Raw genomic sequence first — 22514 nt, 5'->3', positions numbered from 1 at the left:
TATATGGTGATAGATGGTTACTAGAATTAGTGGGGTGACCACAGTGTAAAGTGTAAAAATGTATGATTATACTATATACATGAAGCTAATAAAACCAATATAAAATTGTGTACCAACTATACTTAAATAAAAAGTAAATTAAAGAATCATAAAAATTAAGTTTAAAGCAATACTATATTAAAGTTCTCTGGAGTTATTTAGGGAAAGCTCATGGAGAAGTTGTTAATAAAATGAAATCATTAAAGATAGGTAAATATATGGAACGCAATCAGAAATAATGGCCTTTTTAGTAAGGACAGGAAATCTACAAAGAGCAAAGGCATAATGAAGAGAAATCTCAAATGTTTTGTAACAGGAAGAAGTTTACTTTTACTGGAATAGGAGTTTTTGAGGCTGTGGAATGAAAGAGAGGTAGAACGCTAGATTGAGATTTCCCAAATTTCTGAACTTGAATAGCAAGTTTATTTGGTAGACAATGGCACATCATTAAAGATTTTCAAAGTGGATAAATATGTAGATCTATTGTCCAGGAATATTATTTTGGCAATAGATATTGGGGTAAAAATGAGTGGCGTCAGACTAGAGACAAGGGGAGCGTGTAGGAGACGTCTGTGGCTGCCTTGGAGAGGGTACTCCGGGACTATGCTGTGCCTGTGGGCCATCATGGGCAGAGGTCATGCTGTAGAGGCTGGAGGGGAAGAATTAACCAACCTTTGAATATGTTCTCAGAGGTGATCTTCAAGTGAGTTAGAAAGACAGACTCTGAACATGACTCTTTCATGTTCTCTTTTAAATGGTAAATGCAGGGAAAATGGGGATAAGCATCATTTTGGACACGCCGAACTTAAAACACCCTCAGAATGTGTCAAGCAGTCAATTTGTAATGTTCACAAGGAGATTAGGAGTTGTTCATGGCGTTATCGGCATAATGGTGAGAGAAGGAGAAGACTGTGGGACAGCTGATGCAGAGACTCCCTTTTGTGTCCCCGTGACTAATACATAAATATGACAAGTTTTAAAACATATAGCTAAGCTCATGCAAACAAAAGATAGTCCCCAGGTTTCATCACAGAAAATGTGGTGAGCATGCCGGTTGATGCCACTGGTACATGGGGGCGTCTGTCCCAGATGTAATCCCTAGTGGCTTGGGAATACGATTTAATGTCGATATGGGGAAAGACAAATGTCCTGCTAAAACATGAGGCTAAAAAAGTGAACTACAGGACTTACAGGGATGCAGAGCATATGTACAATAGGTGAAATACAATGGAGAGTGAAGACCAGGCAAACCATAGGCCTGGGATGCACTTGAGGGAATGAAAACAGATGTGGAGAGATGTGGGGTTATGGCGTAAAGGGGTAGCTGTGGCCAGGTCATAAATTAGGAATGCGGGAAAGGTTTGTATCACATTGGTTTGCATTTGTTATTTTTTGCTTGTTTTGTTTTCACATTTATAGGGACGGCGTATAAATGGATGGCTTGGATTTTCTATTTAATCACATATAGATATTTTGGGTTCAGAATCAATGTATTATACTTATATTTTCAACACAGTATCTATACTCGTTATATCTGAATTGAAAATATTTATCCTTTTTTATTCTTAGCTACCTTCTCCAGTGTTATGTTTACATAAGAATGTTTTCTTTTCACATATCTTGATTAAATTTATACAGATGATTCAAACATTAAGCTTAGATTATAATAATTGGAAGGTGAGAGATGGGCTTCCTTCCCAGCATCACTTTTTTTTTTTTAATTAAAGTTTTTTGGGGTGACATTGGTTAGTAAAATTACATATGTTTCAGGTGTACAATTCTGTAATACATCATCTGTATATCACATTGTGTGCTCACCACCCAGAGTCAGCTCTCCTTCCATCACCATATATTTGCCCAGCATCACTTTCAAATTTTACTTGAATTTGTCCTTTTTCTCTTTCCCTTGTCTCATAACTGCTTGACTGGCTTATGGAACTGCTTATTTATTTTAATTCCCAAAACAAACAACTTTATTAGTATTTTAATACTTCTGAAATTAGGTTACATCTTTAGAATCAATGGATATGTATTGAATCATTTAATATGTGTTATATTTTCTTATTCTAAAATCTGTTAGGTAATGCATAGTATATCTTCCAATCAACAGCATCTGAGAATCAAGGAAATAAGGTATTGTCTTCCCTCATGTTTTGCCTCCAGCTTTCCTCTGGCAGCCACTTCCAGAGTTACCAAGGAGTTACATTTCTGGAAAACAAATCTGACCTTGTCACTACGTTTCTTAATAATTTTGAGTGATCTCAAAACTCAAACTCCTTGGCATGGCGTCCAAGGCCCTTGCTATCTGAACCTTTCCTCCTGGCCCAAAGAACTGGATCCCCAGCCTCTTTTCCCACCACGACTCCTCTCCCTCATGTGAATTGCTTCGTTCCTGACAATCAGATGCATGATGCATTATTTTAATACAAGTGTTGTAAAGTCTCTGAGGAAAGTTTAATAAAATGGGATTGGTGTTGAGCTGAAAATAGCTAAAACAGACTTTTTCTAAAGCTTAATATTTTAAGGTAGACATGCATCATTGTCCTTGCAGGAAAGGCTTGACTTTTTGTACTAAATTGTTGAGGAAGCTCACGGAATATCTTTATTTGAAGCCTTTTAAACACAGCCTAGACACTCCTCTGTTTGAGATGATTTAGGTACACCCATGAGAGAGAAACAAGATGAACTTTGAGGTGGTGGCCAGTTCTAGGAGTTTCAGGGTGATTAATGACTTTCCAAATGAGGCCAAAACATCCAGATGGGAGTGAAGAGAGAAATTCAGTTAGCCACTACATGCTCTCTCTCTATGGTTCCAAAGACCTGGATAGTTCACAGTTGAATGTATGTGCTTATTTAAAACACACTATATATGTCACTGGTATTTTCTGCTTTGAATGTATGTTGCTATAGTATAGAAAAAACACACAAGATAAACACCTGTTATCTTATTCCTGTCTGCCATCAAATACCATATATCAAATTGTAATTATTAGAAAGAGAAAAATGTGAGTTAAATTGAAAGGGTTCAAAACTTGTTTTTGTTTGGTGTGAGAATAAAATGATAATGAAGGAATAATGCAAAAGAAATTTTCTTGATGACTTTTCCGCTATTTCTTTTTATAAAATGGAAATTAGGGAGTGGCTTATCCACCATACTCATATTTATATTCTGTGTTTTAAATTCAGGTATGTGTCTTGTGCCCTGGGCTGTCCATATGAAGGAAGCATCACACCGCAAAAAGTGACAGAAGTAAGAGATGCCTCTGGTTTTCTGGTTCATGGTGAAATGATGTATATTATTTTCATTGGGCTATTTTCTTTCCTATTTAGTGCGTGTGTGCAACGAAGACTAAGGGGAATCGTGGAGTGGGAGACGTGTGATTACTAACTAGTAGTTTCATTTTAACACTGAAGACTTATAATTGGCTGTTCAAAGTTAAACATTTGAGTTTTAGCATTTGCGTGCTCAGATGTGGAGGGAATAAAAATATCTGTTTTGTTTTTATGTGAGTAGAAGACAGTGAGTGGCCTTTCCACATCTGTCAGAATGTCAGGGCAGCTTGTGCACACATCTTCAACTCTGCCTTGGTTGCTCAGGTAGCATTTCTTTGTTTTTCTCCTGCATATTGCTGCACGTGCATCAGAATATACACTGCTTCAGTGTTTTTGTTCCTTGGACATCCTAGAGCTCTTACTACTGAGATTCAAGTTGCTATCCCAGCACAGTTTTACATCAGTAGATTGTAGTCATGAAGGACCTGATTATTGAATTTCATTTGTTACTTACCATTCCTGTTTATTAATTGATACCAATGAATACAAAATGCTGAGTCTGTAAGATGATATTGGACTGTCTCAGAAACTCATTTGTATATGAATTATATTAATGTACACCCATTGTTAAGGTTGGTAATTTTCATCTGTTTAGTAATATGGCACTGAAGCAGTAAAGATAGCATTGTTAGAAAATCAAAATTTGGCTACATACATTTTCAGTTTGGCTAAAGCCGATCCTGTTTTAATACATTCATTTGCATTTTTGAAATTTACTGTGGATCTTTCAAAGTGAGAGATATCCCATGGTCCATTATTTAAGCAAGATCTTTGCACACAGAGGCAGACCTACTATAAAAAAAGAAGCTTAAATGTGCGAGTTCTTCACTTGCATAAGACCTTTCCAAGACTCATGAATTTATAGCCACAATTATGTAGTTTTTTCTTTAAAAGCACATCCAAAATGGTATAACTTCAGACTCCATAAAACCTGGATCCAACTCTGGCTATGCAACAAACCCGTTGCTCTGGGGGCCCCTGCCTAGTGCCATATTTGCATGGACCGCACACACTCTCAGGCTGTCCATTCCTGCACCAGAATGCCTGAGAAGTTGCTGAAAAGAATCATGTAACAGGCAGACTGGAAACATTAGGAATTCATGACCAGCAACCTTTAAGGGGCCTTCTGTGCTATTTTAATATATTGTATAGCCAACTCACTCTCTTACTCTCTGAAGTGACTATTGCAAACTGTGCTTCCTCTGTCCATGTCTCTAGTCCTTTCCCTCATTTACTCCCCTGTCTATTCAACTATATAGAATTCTTCCCATTGACATTTGAACATGTTCAAGCCTCTTCCATTTGGAATCTTTCTTAACTCAGCATCTTCATCTAGTTACCAACTATCTCCATCCTTCTACATCTAAACCTCTTCAAAGGGCTGTCTGTCTGCAGTAGTGGTGTCCATTTTGTCATGTGCCAAAAATTCTTCATCATACTCCAAGTTGATGTCTAGACCATTCACTCCACTGAAATCCCTCTTTATACGATCACTACGTAGCACTTGGGTTAAGAAATGCAAAGTCATATTCAGTCCTCACCTTCTCAGCAGAATTTAGGACTAGTAACCATTCCCTACTTCCTGACACCCTTGTGTTCCCTTGATACCACAAGTATGATTTTCCTCCAACAGGCTAGGTTTCTCCTTTGAGACTCATGCTCCTCAGCCTGGGGATTAAGAAATTCCAGCATTTCAGAGGCAGTAGAGGAAAATCAGCATTATGATGTTTCTTACCTCAAGTTCCATCCAATAATAGACTCCTACCTGGACTACTTAGCCCTTCGGAATACCTTCCAACCTGTTTTTGATATATTGCTAGTGCCTTTCTGAGAAACATTATCGGATTATACCACCACTACCCTAAATTCCATCATGGCTTCTTACGGCTCTTATGATGGAATCCTCAACCAGAATCCTAAACTTGGTCAGTGTGCAAGGCTTTGTGTGGTCTGCCCCATGCCTGCCTTTCCTTTAAGTAACTTCATTCTCTCTTGATTCTTGCTTTCTCAAAGTCACACTGTCCTTTGCATTTGACTTTTTTCCTGCCTGAAATTCTCTTTGCATTTTATATTTCAGCTTCCTGGAATACCTCAGCCTCTGAGGTATTCTTTATATTCTACCTGGAATATTCTTCTCATTCCCTTCTTTCTCAGCCTCTTCAACAAGTTAGTGCTTACTGTATTTTAAGCTGTCACTTGGGCCCTTCCTGCTTGACAGATTTGGGTCAGTTTCCTTTGCCACATGCTCTTAGAATCCTGTTTCTTTGTTTCAGAATTCTTATTTTAGCTTTATTTACACATCCCCAAATGGAATTGATTAAGGCCTGTCCTCATTTGACTCCAGGCTCCATAACAGCATGAGCCATCTCAATATTTGTGTCCCCATTATATGCCAGCACCTAGCACAGGGCTGGGAATAAAATGGCACTGAAGAAATACATAATAAAGGAGTTAATGAGTGACCACGTGCCAGATTTTGTACAAACTGATGTTTATATATCCTCATTTCATTTTCATTGCCAACCGTGTCATTATCCACATCATCATTATAATTTTTAATAATTAAATATTAAGGTTGAGAAAATATGCTAAATAAGGGTGTTTTGTTGTCTTTTACAGATTAGGGACTGACGTTTAAAAAGGCTAATCTTCTGCCCAGCACCCCATGAGTAGCATGGGTGGCAGCTGAGATTTAGATCCAGGCCTGTCTGATTCCAGATCACATGATTTTATCAACAGGCATGCTGCCTTCATGCCAATTCTTACTGCTTTTTGTAAGTAACGTTAGTTATTCAGTTGAAAGGGACCTTGCAGTTGACCTCTTTATAAGACCACTACTTAGCACGAGTCAAAAAATGCAAGGTCATATTCACAAGAGCATCCATTTATGAGCCAAAGAAATTAAGCCAGAAATATTTAGTGACTCTACCAATTACACAGCTACTGAGTGACAGAGCTGAGACTGGGATAGCTAGCTCTTGACACCTAATGTAATGCCTTGAGAACTGCTATCTTCAATGTAAATTTGTAATGCTTCTGTTTGATTAAATATATGAGAAAAATAAGTCTTCCATAGTTGACATGGTAGCTTATAGATCCTAATTGAACATGTGGATAGACAGTTATGACTCGAAGGCAAACTTGAATGTTCGAAAAAAGATAATTACAGTAATCTCATTCAAAGTTTCACATAATGCTTAGGATTTAATGAGTATCGAAAAGGACCAGAAAACTAAAATGTTTTCCATGGATATGTAACAATCTTAGTTGTGATTTTTTTTTTTTTACCTCTATATGATGTTTGCTAAGGAACAACAGAGTTGGAGTCTGTTCATTGCCACTGTTTACTAGCTCTTCGCCTGTCCCAATAGGTATCTAAGAGATTGTATGGCATGGGCTGTTATGAGATCTCTCTGGGAGATACAACTGGAGTGGGAACCCCAGGAAGCATGAAGAGAATGTTGGAGAGCGTCATGAAGGAAATACCCCCCAGTGCCCTTGCTGTTCACTGTCATGACACCTATGGACAAGCCTTAGCCAATATCCTCACGGCCCTTCAGGTATTTTGTGTTATTTGTGTGTGTGTGTGTGTAAAACTGTGAATCCTCATATGCAATATAAACATGTTAAGAGCTCTAGTGAGATAACATTGTTAAATTGCTGTGGATATCATGTTTAAACAGTGTCTGCCACATGACAAGCACTTGGGAGATATTTGTCAATGGCACATGTTGTTTAGGGCAATGATGTCTCTTATTACTGTTAATTGGACTTGATAAAATTCCTAAATTTGTTCCTCTTAAAGTATTAATCCTCTTGAGGCTGTGTCTGCCTTTTCCAAATCCCACGTGCTTCCAGCCATGAAATTGAGTAGGCTAAAATATGATGGCATTTTGAGGCGTGCAAAGCACAAACATGGTAGAGTGTACTATTGTAATCATGCAAGTAATGCTCGTTTTGATAATTTGGTGCGCTATATGAGAAGGTATGGTTCTTTACGATGTTTTCCTGATGTTGGCAGGCATAGTTTTGAAAGAACCCTTGGTTCTTATCATGTATGTTCTGTTAGATGATCAAAATGAAGATATCTAGAAAGTGGAGGATTTAGAAGTGCTTATTGAATTCTAACGATAACTCAGTTATTTTAAAAGTATGTATTTAAAAGAATTGATATAAATAGCATGTGAAGGGTATGGTTTTAAAATTAGTGCTAGTTTCTTAAACTCAGCTAAAATAAGTTTATTTGATGTCCTCAGAACCCAAGATTTTGATGACTAAAGATAAGACTGTATGAAAGCTTTCTGTTGAAGCTGGAAATCAGTATGTAAAGTTTAATGTTACAGTCCTGAAGTGTACAGTTGCTTGGCAGAAGATAAAAAACAATGCGAAGACCGAGCCCCACAAGGGCTTATTTTGACTTTGTAACATATGTGCACAGATCCTTATTTATTGTCTGGAAGCAGGCAAGGAACATTGTATTGAGTTAGAAGAGAAAATCATATCCCATGGACTTTGGGGCGTGGGAATTTTTACAATCTTCCTTCCCTAGGTATTTTAGTTTCTAAAACAATAGAGAACTAGGCATCACTTCAGGATTCTGTGTTCAGCTGCAACTGTAACTTATTAAGTGTTTCTGACCAGAGAGTTTCTAAGTTCCTGAAGACGTGTGTCTCAGCCCGTCTCTCCCCAATCTCTCTCTCTCTCTCTTATTTCTCTGTATGGAAGTATCCTCTATATGGTAACACGTAGAGTAATATTTTATTCCCGTAGCCTATTGATTGTACAATGACTGTTAGTTGAGTTCTTTTTGGGATACAGGGCTACAGTTCAAACTCTGCTTCTAGACAGTCTGCCTCTTATTAATGCCCAAGTTCAAAATATTGCTGATACCACCTTAAGATTTTAACAGTTAAGGAAGGCCCATCTGAGTGAGGAAATAATGTTTAACATCATATCTAAAGAACGAGAAGGCAGTAACCCCGATAAGGAGTGTGTGTGTATGTGTGTGTCTGTGTAAAGAACAGTTCAAGCAGGTGAAACATCATTTAGGCAGAAGGCTTGGGAGAGGTAAGGCTCTTGTCATAGGAACTGAAAGAAGACCAATGTATTCAGAGGAGAAATGAAGCATTGTAACATTTGCTGGATTAGTTGAATTGCATAGTCTCTATTTACAAAGAGATGAGGACTGAAACCCTGGGGCATTTGCCCATCTTGCAACAGCCATACAGGGCAGGCACCAAACAACCTAGGGCCCAAGCAAGATGAGGAGCATGGAGGAGATCATGGATAGGGCTGAGATCCCCCAAAATACCACACCCTCAGTCAGAGGGTGAACCAGCAAAAGTTCTACCTCACAAAGGGAGAAGGCAAGCACATTCACTCGCATGGTCTTGGCTGAGCGGAGGAGAAACACAGTCTCCCTTTATCCTACATAGCCTTTTGTCAATGCTCAGGTGGGTTTAGGGTTGAAATTCCCATTGCCTGAAGAATTTGAAAGCTCCAAGCTGAAAAGGCTGTGGGTTAGCAGCACCTTTAGGTGTCAAGAACCTTTTCTGAAGGAACATATCTTCAACTTAAGCCCAACTGTTTTGTGAGAGAGAGAGAGTGTGTGTGTAGGGGTGGTTATTCTACTCTTCAGCAGCTCCTGTGGTAGTTAGTAGGACGTGTGACTATAAACATCTGTTCTGTTACCATGTGCCCAAGATCTTTGCATATATGGAGGGCAGGAGGGCAGAAGGAAGGGCTAGGGGCCTGGGGAACAGTTGGGTACTTCCAGTTCGGTGTTACATTGCCTCAGAGCTTGTTATAGTCACAGTGTAAATAGGTGAAGAGGGTGACAGTGGCTGATGTAAAAAGCAACCTGACATTAAGCCGGAGAGGCTAGTATAAATGAACAATTGGAATGATTGGAAAGTAGAAAGCCGATGAGGAAGCTAAATGTTGGAGTTTAGAGCTTTTTTGTTTTTTTCTTTTCTGCCATCCATTTTCATATGGCTTAACCCTCCGTCGGGCACAACTGATCTCACAGATTCATTGCACACAAATTTTCAAATATCTAACAGTTAAGTATCATGACTCATCGCTTACGTATCTTCCCCCTTTACCGTAACCTGTCGCCAGTTGTGTTTGTGATTTAGTAAAGACTTATTTCATAGTGACATCTTTGTGTGCAATGAAACCTGTGAGATCAGTTGCGCTCGGCGGAGGGTTAATAAGCTAGTGACAACATAAGAAATATCCACTGCTGCTTTCTTTGAAGCTGTGTGTAGCTGAGACAATCTTTAAATGCTTGAGAACTTTTATGTTGATAAAGACAGTTAAATGCGGTACTGGGATGTCATTTTAAACACATATACTGGTCCCAAGCAACACAGAGTAAGGGAGCGTCCACCGGCGCCTTCTCCATTTCTAACCTCCCATCCCCTCCCCAATAATAGCAACAATAGTGGAGGAGAAAAAAAAAATGTCTCAAAAAAAAAAACTGTCAGTGTTTAACTAGCAGGGAAATCAGAGAAAAGGTTCATTTCATTATGAACAGGGCTAACCTTGGCTTCAGGAAGCAGTGGCTATACTTCATTTTTTAAAGTGGAATCTTTGAAGTGGCTTCTAGTAAAATTGGTGGATGTGGAGGGGATATCATTTGCTTTAATTTAGGGCATGAGAAACAATTTACAGCGCTCCAAACTGGAAGTTAATATTAAGGCAAGCAGACATGTAATAAGTGGAAACTTGGCCACATGGTAGGAAACAAATGCGAGTTATAAATAGAACATCCCCCCTCAGTCTGGAAAGCACATACTCGTCGTGTAGTAGAGGGTAGTAGATGGATTTTTTTTGGGTTTCCAGGTTTTATTGTAGTTTTTTTAATAACATATACATATGACTTATAGGGCTGTAGATGGTTATATGGAAGTCAAGAATTCATAATTATTAGATAAATGTAATACAGAGAAATAATTTTGAGACTTCAAATTTACGGGTGGGATATTTATAACAGCTCAAAACCAAAAGGTCAAGAGAATGAGGTGACAAAATGTACATTTTAGTAATAGAAGAAATTGATTGATATGGCCAGATATACTTGTCTGAATTTTGTATGTAAAAATTGAGCTTTTCCTTCCTATATATTCCCAATGACCTAAGTAAAACTCCAGTGAACAGTCTCTTTTTCTCCAAATGATCTGAGTGTTCATAATTGGGTAAAAACAGAATAAACCAAATGAGATCCAATACCACAAATAGCAGTACCATGTTAATTAGTAGCATACAGACAAAGCACAATAGGAAATATTTAGCTTTCTCCTAAACAAATACTATGTGCCTTTTTTTCTCTTAAATTTAATAGACTTTTAGTTTAATGTTCCTTCCTCATAATGTTTTCCATGTGTTTATTATTCTCTTTTAGAAAAACAAAATTATTTACCTAATTTATACATCAAAGCATTTATTTTTTTTATATCGACTCTTACTAAACCATATTTAAATGCTACCACAGAGCAAATATTTGTTTTTGAGGTTCTCAGGAATTTTTTAAAATTCCAGTCACTAACTAGATGAGTTTGCTTCTCAGTTCTGTATCTGTAGAATGTATACAATTGAGATTAGTTGGAGAGTTTCTAAAATAATTGCCTTGGTAATAGTGCCTTTAGTTAATATTAGTCATTATAATTAAAACTACTACTAATTTTAACGGTAATAATGTTATTATACAAGTTATTTGTGAGTAGAGCCAGGAGGCGTAAAGCATTGCTTTACAAAAGTGTTTTATAAATACATGCATTAGATATTTTCATTTCTTCAACATCTTTTCACGAGCTAGATAGAAATTAATGGCAAGAAAGAAAACAAAAAATTGCAAATTGGAAGCCCCTACAAAAGTTTTACAAAATGCATCATTAATTTATTCAACAGACATTTATTTTATCAGACACTGTCGTTGATGTTAGAATCAGATGTTAAAGTTTCTAAGTGATACTGCTGTAAGGAACTCTTTCAGTTTAACTCAGTGTTGCCAGAAGCTTTTTGATTATTGAGTAGTTTGTTTTTGCTACACGATGAACTTTCTCCAGCAAGGTATTCTGTTGGAAAATGTTCTCATAGGAAAATTGGATGATGTGTAAGTTACCATAAAAAAAAAAGAGGAAAAGAAATCCAACAGTACTTTAATGCTGTCCAAATTTCAAGTCTGTACAAGCAGAGCTTCTGAGCCATGAAAGTCAATGAGAAAAAAATGAATAAACTTCCTCTTTAAATTTGTTTTCATGTGAGGTTGGATTGCTTGTATCAGTGATGAAAAATGAGTAAACATTTGAGTAATTTTATTTTTTATCTCCAACATCTTTTTATTAATATTAAACTTCTCTGTGATTTTGGCAATAGGTGATCTGTCAGGTTTTTCTTTAGAGATTTATCTATTTATACATATACACAAGTATGTAAAGGGTAGTTACAGAAAACTGCTTCTGCGTTAGATGGCATCTTAAACTGGCATTCAATTAATCAACATTTAAAAATAACACATGGAATTACACTATAATATGCAAAAATGAAAGTATTTAACCTTTATCAAATAGGGTATGCTTAGATCATAAGCTTGAAGCACACCATGAAAGAAAATATCTCCAAAACTGTTCTGCCTCTCCCATAGCAATTTACCCATGCTTATCAAATGTTATAAAAACTGATTGGGTTTTTTTTTTCTCTACTAGAAAAATTATGAAGAAAGAACATTGACTTTATCAAAAGGAGGTTTGGTTTTTTAAAATCATTGTTTCCCCACTTACATCATCAGCTCCTTTAATGTACAGTTGATTGATACTCTGAGATATAGGGAACAATATTTATATGTTGTGATATCCATTACCACCAGGCACAGCTCATAGGCCACAGGAAAATCGTTCACACATATTAGATAGAATATCTCCCTTGGGACCCAGAGATTGAGTGGGTCAGAGGTGGAGCTCTGGAAAGCAGGTGTATACAGAAAAGTCGCATCAAGGACCATGCAACTCGGAGTAGAACTGAGCAGCTGAGCAGCGGAAGGTGATGACTTCTCACTCCCCATGAAGCTAAGTGCTGTGCTTTTGCTTCATTTTCTTGAAATTCTCATGTCCTCCCAATGGGTGCTTCCTTTTTTCACTATAGACCTGCAAGCACCATTATGCAAAGCCACTGACTTTTCCGTTATCTATAAATAATATTGGGAAAGTCTCATATTTTTCTCAATCCCCATTTCCACATATGCAAAAGAATTCTGTTACACTAGAAGATAAAGTACATGTTCATAGGAACATTTTTTATAAAACTTTCATCTATTCAAACCTGAAGGAAGGAAATGATAAAAATTAGAGCAGGAATAAATAAAATACAGAAAAGCAAATAGAAAAAATTAATGAAGCAAAGGCTGCTTCTTTGAAAAGATAAATAAAATTGACAAAGCAGATATAGTTAATCAAAACATCTTGTTTGCTGTTCCTAGCAATTTTTATTTTATTAGTGAGACCGTGTTATTCCAATAATTAGTAATGGATATTTTTTAATCTTTACCTCTGATTGTACCAAGTAAGACAGCAATCTTGGGCTAAGCTGTTTTTTTATGGGATCACATTGGTTAGAAAATTATATAGGTTTCAAGTGTAAAATTCTAAAATACATCATCTATATATTGCATTCTATGTATTGCATTGTGTGTTCATACCCAAAGTCAATTCTCCTTCTATCACCATATATTAAATAATGCAAATTTTGAATCAGGAGGACAGAAGCATCTGGTTAATTTTACCTTCTTAAAAAAAATAACCATTCTTAATTTAAAGTGAATCCTTGTTGCTGCTATCACCTTCAGGAAAAAAATAGCAATAAATTCATACAATTTTTATCATACAATTTTTATCTTACCAGTATAGCCTTCTCTTTAGGACTTAATCTTGGATTTCTTATTTTTGGTGGCGTTTGGGGCCAACAGTACTTATCACATCTCAACACATGTGGCTTTAATTTGGAAATCTTGTTCTTTCGCCCTGTTGTTTGTATAAAAAACACATTGTTTTTCATTTTCTAATTTATTTTCGGGTCTCTTTTTTCTCAATTTTTTTTCTCTTGAAAATTCAGATTTACAAGGACACATTATGCACGTACACTCTTATCCCTGAATATGTGACAGACTTTTTCCTTTAGAATACTGGTTTGAAATTGGTTAGTTTGGTATTGAACAATGTATTGTTCTCGTGACTGTTTTTTGGTTTATTTTAATGTTACTAGTTAATATTTATATTGCCAGCACTAAACACACACACACCCCAGATTAACCATAACCGTAACAGCCACAAGTCAGGAACCTTTCAGCATTATTGTTTGAACAACTTTCTCAAATGATTCCAAATATCTCTAGTTCGGGGTTTGTACTAGTTGGGAGTAATACACACTGTTAGATCCCAGTGGCTCATTTCTATAAAATTACTTCTCACTTTAGAATACCAAACTTTTTTACTAGTATTAGTTAAGATTATACTTTCAAAATTGAAAGGTAGTGAGTGAGGAGTTTAGTAAGTGCAGGTGTAAGACGTAGAATCCCAATCTGGAAGCTACAGAGGTTTTTTTCCACATTTATGCATAAATCTCTTCAATATAGAGCAGAATATAAAATGGAAATTATGCCTATTAGTTTTGAACATTTAGAATTTTATGAATTATTAAAAAATTCTCAATTAACCAAAAAAATTTATTGGCTACCTTCTGTGTGATAACCTCTCTGCTGTTAGGTATAATAGACGATAAAACCACCATCCCTTTACTCAGTAAGTTTTTCATCTATCAAATAAAATGTGTAAATTATGTAACATTGCTTAAGCAATAAGTCATTTTTCACCTGTTAAATATTTAAGTTAGCTGACTTAAGTTTTTTAAAACCTGTATAAATTATAAAAACTTATAAAAAGAGTAAAGTTATGATTACATATTTCTACTAAACACTTTTCAAATTAAGTAAAATTTTTATGTTTTTCCAGCTTTATTGAGATATTATTGACATACATCACTGTATAAATTTAAGGTATACAGCATTGGTTTCACTTATATATTGCGAAATGATTACAGAAATAAACTTTGCATCTACCATTGTATATAGATACATTGAAAAGAAAAAGCAAAAAACTTTTTTTCCTTGTGATGAGAATTCTTAGGATTTACTCCCTTAACTTTCACACACACACAATTTGAACGGCAAAGTACTCTAGTACTGGGAAGGGTGCATACAAGAGTAAGCTTAGGTTACTGACCTTGGAGAATTTCAAGCCAAGTCACAGAAATCCAGGGGAGACCCTGTTTGCACCAAACTTGAGAGCGTTTTCTCGCTTTGTTTATATACTTTCACTGGCGCTGTACAGTCATTAGATATATTTAATTAGGGATGATTTGATTAATGCCTTATTTTAGGAAGTTCACTCCATATTTGGTGTGGAAGGTGGACTGGTATGATTTGGGTTGCTACAGAAATGAAAAGACAAAGTTACAGAGAGCAGAGACAGACACTGGGGAGAAGTTATGAATGAGAGAAAAGACAAAATAAAAGACACATATGAGAGAGATTATTCCAACTCACAATTAGTGGGACTAAGAATTGCTTCTAAGTATATGGAAGGTGAAGGTGGTAAAGAAATAGGGTTAGGAAGAGGGGAAGAGTGTAATCACTCTGAGACTGCAGGTTAGGAAAAAGAGGTGATATCATTAGGATATCTGATCTCTCCAGGGCATTGCTAGCTTTGTGAAAACAAATCCAGGGACCTGTTAATGCTAGTAATCCATATTTCATGAAATTATGTTTCACAGGCCACAGGCATTATGTGGAATTACCCCTCAATATAGAGTGGGAATAATTCTTCAAGGCTTCCTCAATACCTCAGGCAAGTAGACTTGTGGAAGCCCTGCCTGCCAAATGATAGAGCATGTATATAGTCAAACCTAAATTCTACATTTATTACTTTTTCGTTGATTAAAGCAGTTATAAAGTTTACTAGTTGGTTATTAGTTTTAATGGTTGATTTTTGTTTTGTTTTTTCAGTTTTATTGAGATATAATTGACGTGCATCACTGTATGAGTTTCAGGTATCCAGCATGAAAGTCTGACTTTACATATATTGTGAAATGAGTTTACTTAATAAATGAATTTAATATAATACATAATTAAATGTAATTAACTTAATAAGTTTACTTTTTCTACTTATAAAAAAAACATTTGCTATAAAATAGTATGCTGGGTTATGCTGTCAGCAGCTTCATACACCTTGTTTACTACATCTCTCTGGATTATATCAGTTTCTCTTGTGCTTGATTTAATCTCATGCTGTTTTATCCAGTAACATATACAGGCTTGTATCCTAAAAGCAACAGGCTATACCGTATATCCTAGGTGTGTAGTAGGCTCTACCTTCTAAGTTTGTTGTGTAAGTGTACTCTGTGATATTCACACGACAGAATCACCTGATGAAGCATTTCTCAGAACGTGTCCCTGTTAAGCAGTGCATGAGTGCATACATAATGAAATAATGTTTTTGATAGTATATTCTGCTAAGTAAACCTGTACCTGATGATTCCTATAACCCTCCCTATGTACATGTGTGTGCCTGGGGATAGGTCACAGCATTAACTAGGGTGGTTGGGAAGGCAACCTTAAGAGTGTTAATCCACCTTTCATCTAGGAAAAGGACATTCCAGGTAGAGGGAACAGTGATAGTACAGATTCTACAATGTGCTCAGCAAACTGTGGCCAGTGGGGCTGGATTTATGTGAGAAGAGGAGGATTCCTGTAGGCCATTGGAAGTCCTTGGCTTTTACTCTGAGTGAAATGCTGAAAAATTGCTGGATTTTTAGCAGATTTGGCTTTCATTTTTAAAAGAATCACTCTGGCTGCTCTCTTGAGACTAGGCTGAAAGGAGGAGCAAAATGAGAATCATCCAGGCAGCGCATCATGGTGGCTGGGAGCAAGGTGGTGACTACTGATGTGGTGAGAAAATTCTGGGTGTATTTTAAAATTTGAATTGATTTTATAATGAATTAGATGTGGAATGTAAAGGGGAAAAAAGATCAAATGTGTACCAGAGTCTTCATCTGAACAACTAGAAGGATGAATTGCCATCAGTTGACATAGGGAAGGCAAGAAGTGGATAAGATTTGGGGGTGAAGATCAGCATTTGAGTTTGGGGTATGTTATGTTTGGGAACTCTTCTAAACTTCTAGATAGAGATGTTGGGAAGGAAGTTAGAAATACAAGAATGGATTTTGGATGAGAAGTCTGCTAGAGATACAAATTCAGAATTAATCAGCCTACAGACAGCACTGAAATCCCAGAGAATGCATCAGAGGGTAGGTAGAGACTAGAAGAGGACCAATAATGGAACACCAAAACATTGCATCATTATGAGATCAGAGGGAAGAGGATACTGAGGAGACTGAGAAATAGGGGCTCAGGAGGCAGGAGAAAACCTTTAATCAATTGTATAATCCAACTGTACTATATTTTTATTGATGGTGTAAGACAGGAATCTATTTTTTTATAGAAACACACTGTTATCCATGCATTACATAATCTATTCTTTTCTCACCAATACAAAGTGTTCTGCTATGACACTATGTTTTTATATTCTTGAGTCTGTCTAGAGTTTCTATTCTGTGATAAAATTAGCTGATATTTATTGAATTTTTAAATTGTGTTTTAGCTGTGAGAAATTTTGTCCTATGACAATCCTATGAAATAATCATTATAACTTTTTTGTTTTGTTTTTACATGAGGCAACTGTAGTTCACCAAGATTAGGTCACTTTCCTAAAGCCTCCTAAAGCCCCCTACTTGAAAGATTATTGAACCAGTACACTAACCCAGTTTATCTTGTCTCTTCTTATACCTTTATATTAGATTTTAAATCTAATTGTGATGACTCCTTTATTACTCTTTCTATTAAACCCTTCTTATTTTATGTATTTATTTGGTCTAATTTTAACTAAATTTATTTGTCCAAAACCTCATCCCCAAAATATACATTTCATTAAATATATAAATTTAGAGGATTGACTTAGAATGTTGTCTCCTCATTCAAGAAATTAGCATATTTTTTGCATTTATTTGGGTTACTATTGTTTGTTTAAAAAGGAAATTTGGTTATTTTTCTTCTGTAGGCGGCCTACGACTTTGGCTTTCTTCCCTGGTTGAGAATCATTGTAATATGTGCTTCTATTTTTTTTCCTGATTTTGAATTGCTTCTTTCTTGTGTTCTATCAATCTCTCTTTTTCTCTTCACTTAGAAATTGAATCTTCCCAAGGCTCATTTCCTCACTAATCATGAATATTTCTTCAACTATCTCAGAACATTCTGGCATTTAGTTGTGTTTAAAACATTTAAATTTATTTATATTAAATGTATGAATACCTTGAGCAATCTCTTGGTGAAAAGCTTTCCTTGCAGAATATGGAAAATGTTTATGACATCAATTTCCTGAGGAAAAAAGTTGAGAATTGAAGAGGATGCTTTGAGAATTAGATTCCTTTTACTTTGATCTCATAATAACTACAGATAACTAAATAAAGCTCACATTTCTTTTTAAAATGTTTTCAGTTCAGTAAACATTCTTAAAGGAAACATTTGCTTCAGTAACCAAAACCCACTGTTTTCATTGAAGGTCCAAATTAAAAGAATACTGTTTCTATTCTATAAGGAGAGAAAATCTTATTTATTTTTCTACATAGACATTTTGGAACACTTCCTCCTTAAAAATACACAAGGCTTAATAGATTCCAGACCTTAGAGTGAAAAGTATTAGTACCCACATCAAATGTAAGAATGCCGAGTAACCTGTATATGTACCAAATATGCAAAAAAAAAAAAATACTGAAAAGAAGGTGGACTCTTTGATTGCTAAGACATAACTTCAATAAAGAGGTAAAGGCAACTTTCAAATTTTATCCTACTTTATTGTTGCCTCATTTGCTTAGAAATAAAGACACAGAACTCACCAAGGATTAAGAGTCCCTAGTGTGCCTGAGACCTGAAATGTGAAGCAATTGTGATTTAGAAATCTGAATATGTTTGCCAGTGTGGTTATGGTGTTTGTTTCCTTATTTAAAATCATGGTGTAGTATTGTAGGATTAGGAAACTATGAATGTGTTCCTGTCTGAAATTCCAGGTGAATGAGTTCTTGTGCGATATTCATAAGAAGATGTGACTAAATTATGAAGAATTGAAAATGAAGCCACTATTCCTTTAAGGAAATTTTATATGTGCATTGAACAAAAAAAGTAGAAGTAGTAGGTGGGGAGGGAGATGAAAAAGACCCTCTCTTGGCCATTTGACTTGAAAAGAGAGCATTAGTAAAGAAATGCCTTACGGTTAATATGTATATAGTTTTTGCTTTCAGTCTTGGTGCACAGTTAGATAAACATATAGGCATTGATGGCTTACCTTCTTGAATTATGTGAACTCACATGAAAAATCCTGCTGTACTGTGGATTTTAGTGAAGCACTAACTTGTTCATGACAGAAAGCTCATATTCTTGCATGACAGAAATAGGTCGAAACTGTTACAGGTAGCCCCTTGAAACAGGGCATGCTCTCCCTAATTTACACTAAACGGGCCAAGCGCTAAGATGGCAGATCTGGTTTGCATCTTGTATCTGACTTCCTTGTTTCACTCCTGTAAGCATTTGAGTTTTAGAAACGTGATCTAAATATTTGAAAGCAGTGAGATTTGGTAGCCGAGATAGAAAACGGTACATTGGTAAACAGAATTGTGGACTCCTTGGTAATCCAAGGTTCCAAATAGAGACTGTGGTCTTTAGTACGAGTAAGTAGAGGAATTCTGGATTAGATTAGTAGAAATTGGAGGTTAAAATGGATCTTTTTGAATTATGGTGATCTAGAGTGAGTAAAAGTAGTAGTTCTATACACATACATTTGTAATTACTTTTCTGTGTGTCCTTTTAACATCCAGGTTTCCACACACTAGTGTTCCTCTTTTTTCAATTAAAGGCAATCATTAGATTTCTACAAATAAGTTTCTACATTGTACTGACCTGTTCTGCTAATACAAAAAGAAAAAGAAAAGCCAACATGGATATAAAGATAAGATAAAATTATATGAGGATCACTCGTGGCTGTATAAGGGACAGGTTAGGATAACAGTGGCAGCGGATTTGTAATTTCATGTTTCATGAAAATAGTTCAGGAAATGTATTAAACCTGCTCAGATTTATTGGGACTCCATATTTCAAAAAATAAACTACTCACAAACTATCAGACATATGCCAGAACACATTATAATGCAAACATATATATATATATATATATATATATATATCACCATAATACAAACATAATGTAAGGAAGAGTGTGCCATTTCTATGTGTTTCAAATATCGTATGTTCTGATTCAGAATAGGATTGACAAAAGTATTAATAGTTCTCAGCAGATGCTAGACCAACAGACAATAAATGTTCCCATAGAAAGTGTGGAGAGGCTGGTAAAGAGCTCTTCCGTTGCACAGTAAATGATTCATATATAAAGCCTGAACCCCTACATCCATAAACTCAATGTCTTCAGCTGTAAAATAGGAGAGTTGACTGGATGACCTCTGAGACCCCTTTCAGTTTTGACGTGTGTTAATGTCAAAGACACTTAAGGCTATGCGTAGCTCAGTTAGAAGATAAAGATAAAAAGATACATTAAGAGACATGAGTGCATTTCAGATCCATGGCCTCCCAATGTTTAAATTTAGGTAGAGAAATACAAGTAAAGAATAAATTTATAGAAGATTTTTTCCCACAATATATTGAATTTATCATGAAGATAAATTAAATTAAGTGAAACACTTTCAATAAGTACAGTTCTATGTGAGAACAGCCTACATAAGAATTAGTTTAAGGGAGAAACATCACCAAAATGGTGACAGAGGTCATTCCTGACTTTGCTCCTCATCACAAGAAGAACAGGTTGTTAATCATTCATGGACAAGACACCACTGAGACCATCCCAGAACATGGGAGTGAGACTAAAGCAACCCCTGAACCATAGAGACAAAGACAGTCTACATTGGAAGGATAAAAGCAATGGTTACACACTGACCATACTATCCCCCACACCTAGGCCAGCAGGGCACCATACCAAGATATCCCCAACTTTTCAGCACTCCGACCCACCTACGTGGGTTGCTTTATTGGGGCACCTACTCTGTTTTTCACTCCACTTCGACCTATGGGGGAATCTATAGGGCTCAACCACTGGGACTGTGATTGTGAGGGAGAAGGGAGGATGGGGATCAACAACAGCGAGCAGTGGGATCTTGGAAGACCAGGTTTCTACCTGTAGAGCCAAAGTAGTAATTCCAACCAGTGGCTTTTTTCACCTGCAGAACCAAACAGACGGTGCAGTCTGACCAGTGAACTCAGTGGGGTGGAGGTCTGCCTAATATGAGTCCCCAAACAAGGAGTTTTACTGGTCCTGGGGCCTGGACTGCCCACAGCCATGCAGAAGAGCTGAATCATAGCCCCACCAACTGAGGGACTTGGCTCCCCGATCCTCTCAACCCAAATGCCTGATAGGGAAAATCTGGGAATTTCCTGAAACGGGCCCTCCCAGTCCTGCCCATGTATAAGCCTGAGTCATAGCCCCACCCACTACAGAGCATGGCCCTCAGTCCCATCTGACAGGAAGGGCTGGCAATGTTACCTGGAGGCTTCCTAACCCAGGTACTTTTGAACCAAGAGAGGAATTGGCAGAGTTGATCACCCCCTGAGAAAAGCCAGGGACCAGGGAATTTGCAGCACAGATAGATTTGAGTCAAGATCACAAAGCAAGAGTGACCTTGAAGCTGCTGCTTCCACTACACCAGGGAAACTAATTTTTAGCCCCACTTATTGCTGAATAGAGCCTTCAGCTCACTAGACCAGGGAACCTTACCGGAGCACACAGGAAGCCGAGTAGCCCATCCAACAGCCCTGTGTTCAGTGGCACTTGAACAGAGAGGACAGCTCATGGCTTTCCCTGTCTGCAGAGCAAAACCAGTGGATCACCTGACAAGGATATTCAGTACTCACTCTTACCTGGTTGGGTCCCCAACAGTGAGCCGTATAGGACCTAGTTCTCTCTATGCTGTCCCATCAGGACAGGGAAGCTAACTCTTAGTGCCAACTATTGCTAAGTATAGTAGCCAGTCACAGCTGTCTAGTAAGCCTGACCAGAGAATCCAGGCACAGAGAGCTCAGTCTACAGAATCACTTGGGTAGTGAACCAAGCCAGCAAGCCTAAAACTGCTCTTAGCCAGTGGCATATGCCTGACTTCAAACAGTAAACTCACCCAAAAATAGACCCTAATAGCAGGCCCCACCTCCCCAAGGACATTATCAGCAGACATATCCAGAAACCCAAACTGAGGTGACTGATGAAGAATTGTTTCTGCCAAAGTGAGTCTACAACATCTGCAAATGTGGACCACTGACTCAAATACATAGATACCAATGTAAGGAATAAAGGGTCATTAGAAATCAGGTCAATTTGACCAAAGGGAACTAACAAAACTCTAATAACTGACCCTAAAGAAATGAAGATCTGAAATGTCAGACAAAGGACTCAGAATAATCCTCTTAAAGAAGTTCAGTGAGCTGCAAGAACATACAGAATATACGGAATTAGAAAACCATCAAAAAAAATCATAGAATTAAAAAATACAATAACTGAAAATGATTCACTGAAGAGCTGCTTCAACCATGCAGAAGAATTAGCCACCTAGGAGACAGGACATTTGCAATTATCAGGTCAGATAAGCAAAAGAAAAAAGAATAAAAGAGAGTAAAGAAAGCCTATAAAACGTTTATGGGACACAATTAAAAGAAACACTATCCCCGTTATGAAAATATCAGAAAGAGAAGAGACAGCAACAGATAGTACATTTAAAGCAACAGTGGCTGAAACGTTCTCAAACCTGGAGAGAGAAATACATCTCCATATCCAAGAGACTTAGAGGACCCCAAATACTCGTATGCATCTCAACACAGCATCAAAATTCGTGAGGCAAAACTTATAGAACTGAAACAAGAAATAGACAAATTCACTATTATAGTTGGAGACTTCAAATACCTTTTTCAGTAACTGATAGCTCAG

At 36.8% G+C, this 22514-nt stretch overlaps 1 protein-coding gene across 1 annotated transcript in view; it reads left to right on the top strand.

Annotated features, from left to right (window-relative positions):
• Nucleotides 1-12180, top strand: part of LOC109376079 (3-hydroxymethyl-3-methylglutaryl-CoA lyase, cytoplasmic-like) — a 78080-nt gene extending 65900 nt beyond the window's left edge. The window contains exons 6-8 of the mRNA XM_019631779.1: nucleotides 3226-3289; nucleotides 6744-6932; nucleotides 12081-12180. Of these exons, the coding sequence (XP_019487324.1) occupies nucleotides 3226-3289; nucleotides 6744-6932; nucleotides 12081-12134 (307 nt within the window). The 3' untranslated portion in view covers nucleotides 12135-12180. The remainder of the gene's footprint in view (nucleotides 1-3225; nucleotides 3290-6743; nucleotides 6933-12080) is intronic.
• The last annotated feature ends 10334 nt before the right edge of the window (nucleotides 12181-22514 follow it).

The sequence above is a fragment of the Hipposideros armiger genome, unplaced genomic scaffold (assembly GCF_001890085.2).
Source record: "Hipposideros armiger isolate ML-2016 unplaced genomic scaffold, ASM189008v1 scaffold_1046, whole genome shotgun sequence".
In the NCBI taxonomy this organism is placed as follows: domain Eukaryota; kingdom Metazoa; phylum Chordata; class Mammalia; order Chiroptera; family Hipposideridae; genus Hipposideros; species Hipposideros armiger.
The sequence above is the reverse complement of the archived record's forward strand: the minus strand, read 5'-3'. Positions and strand labels throughout refer to the sequence as shown.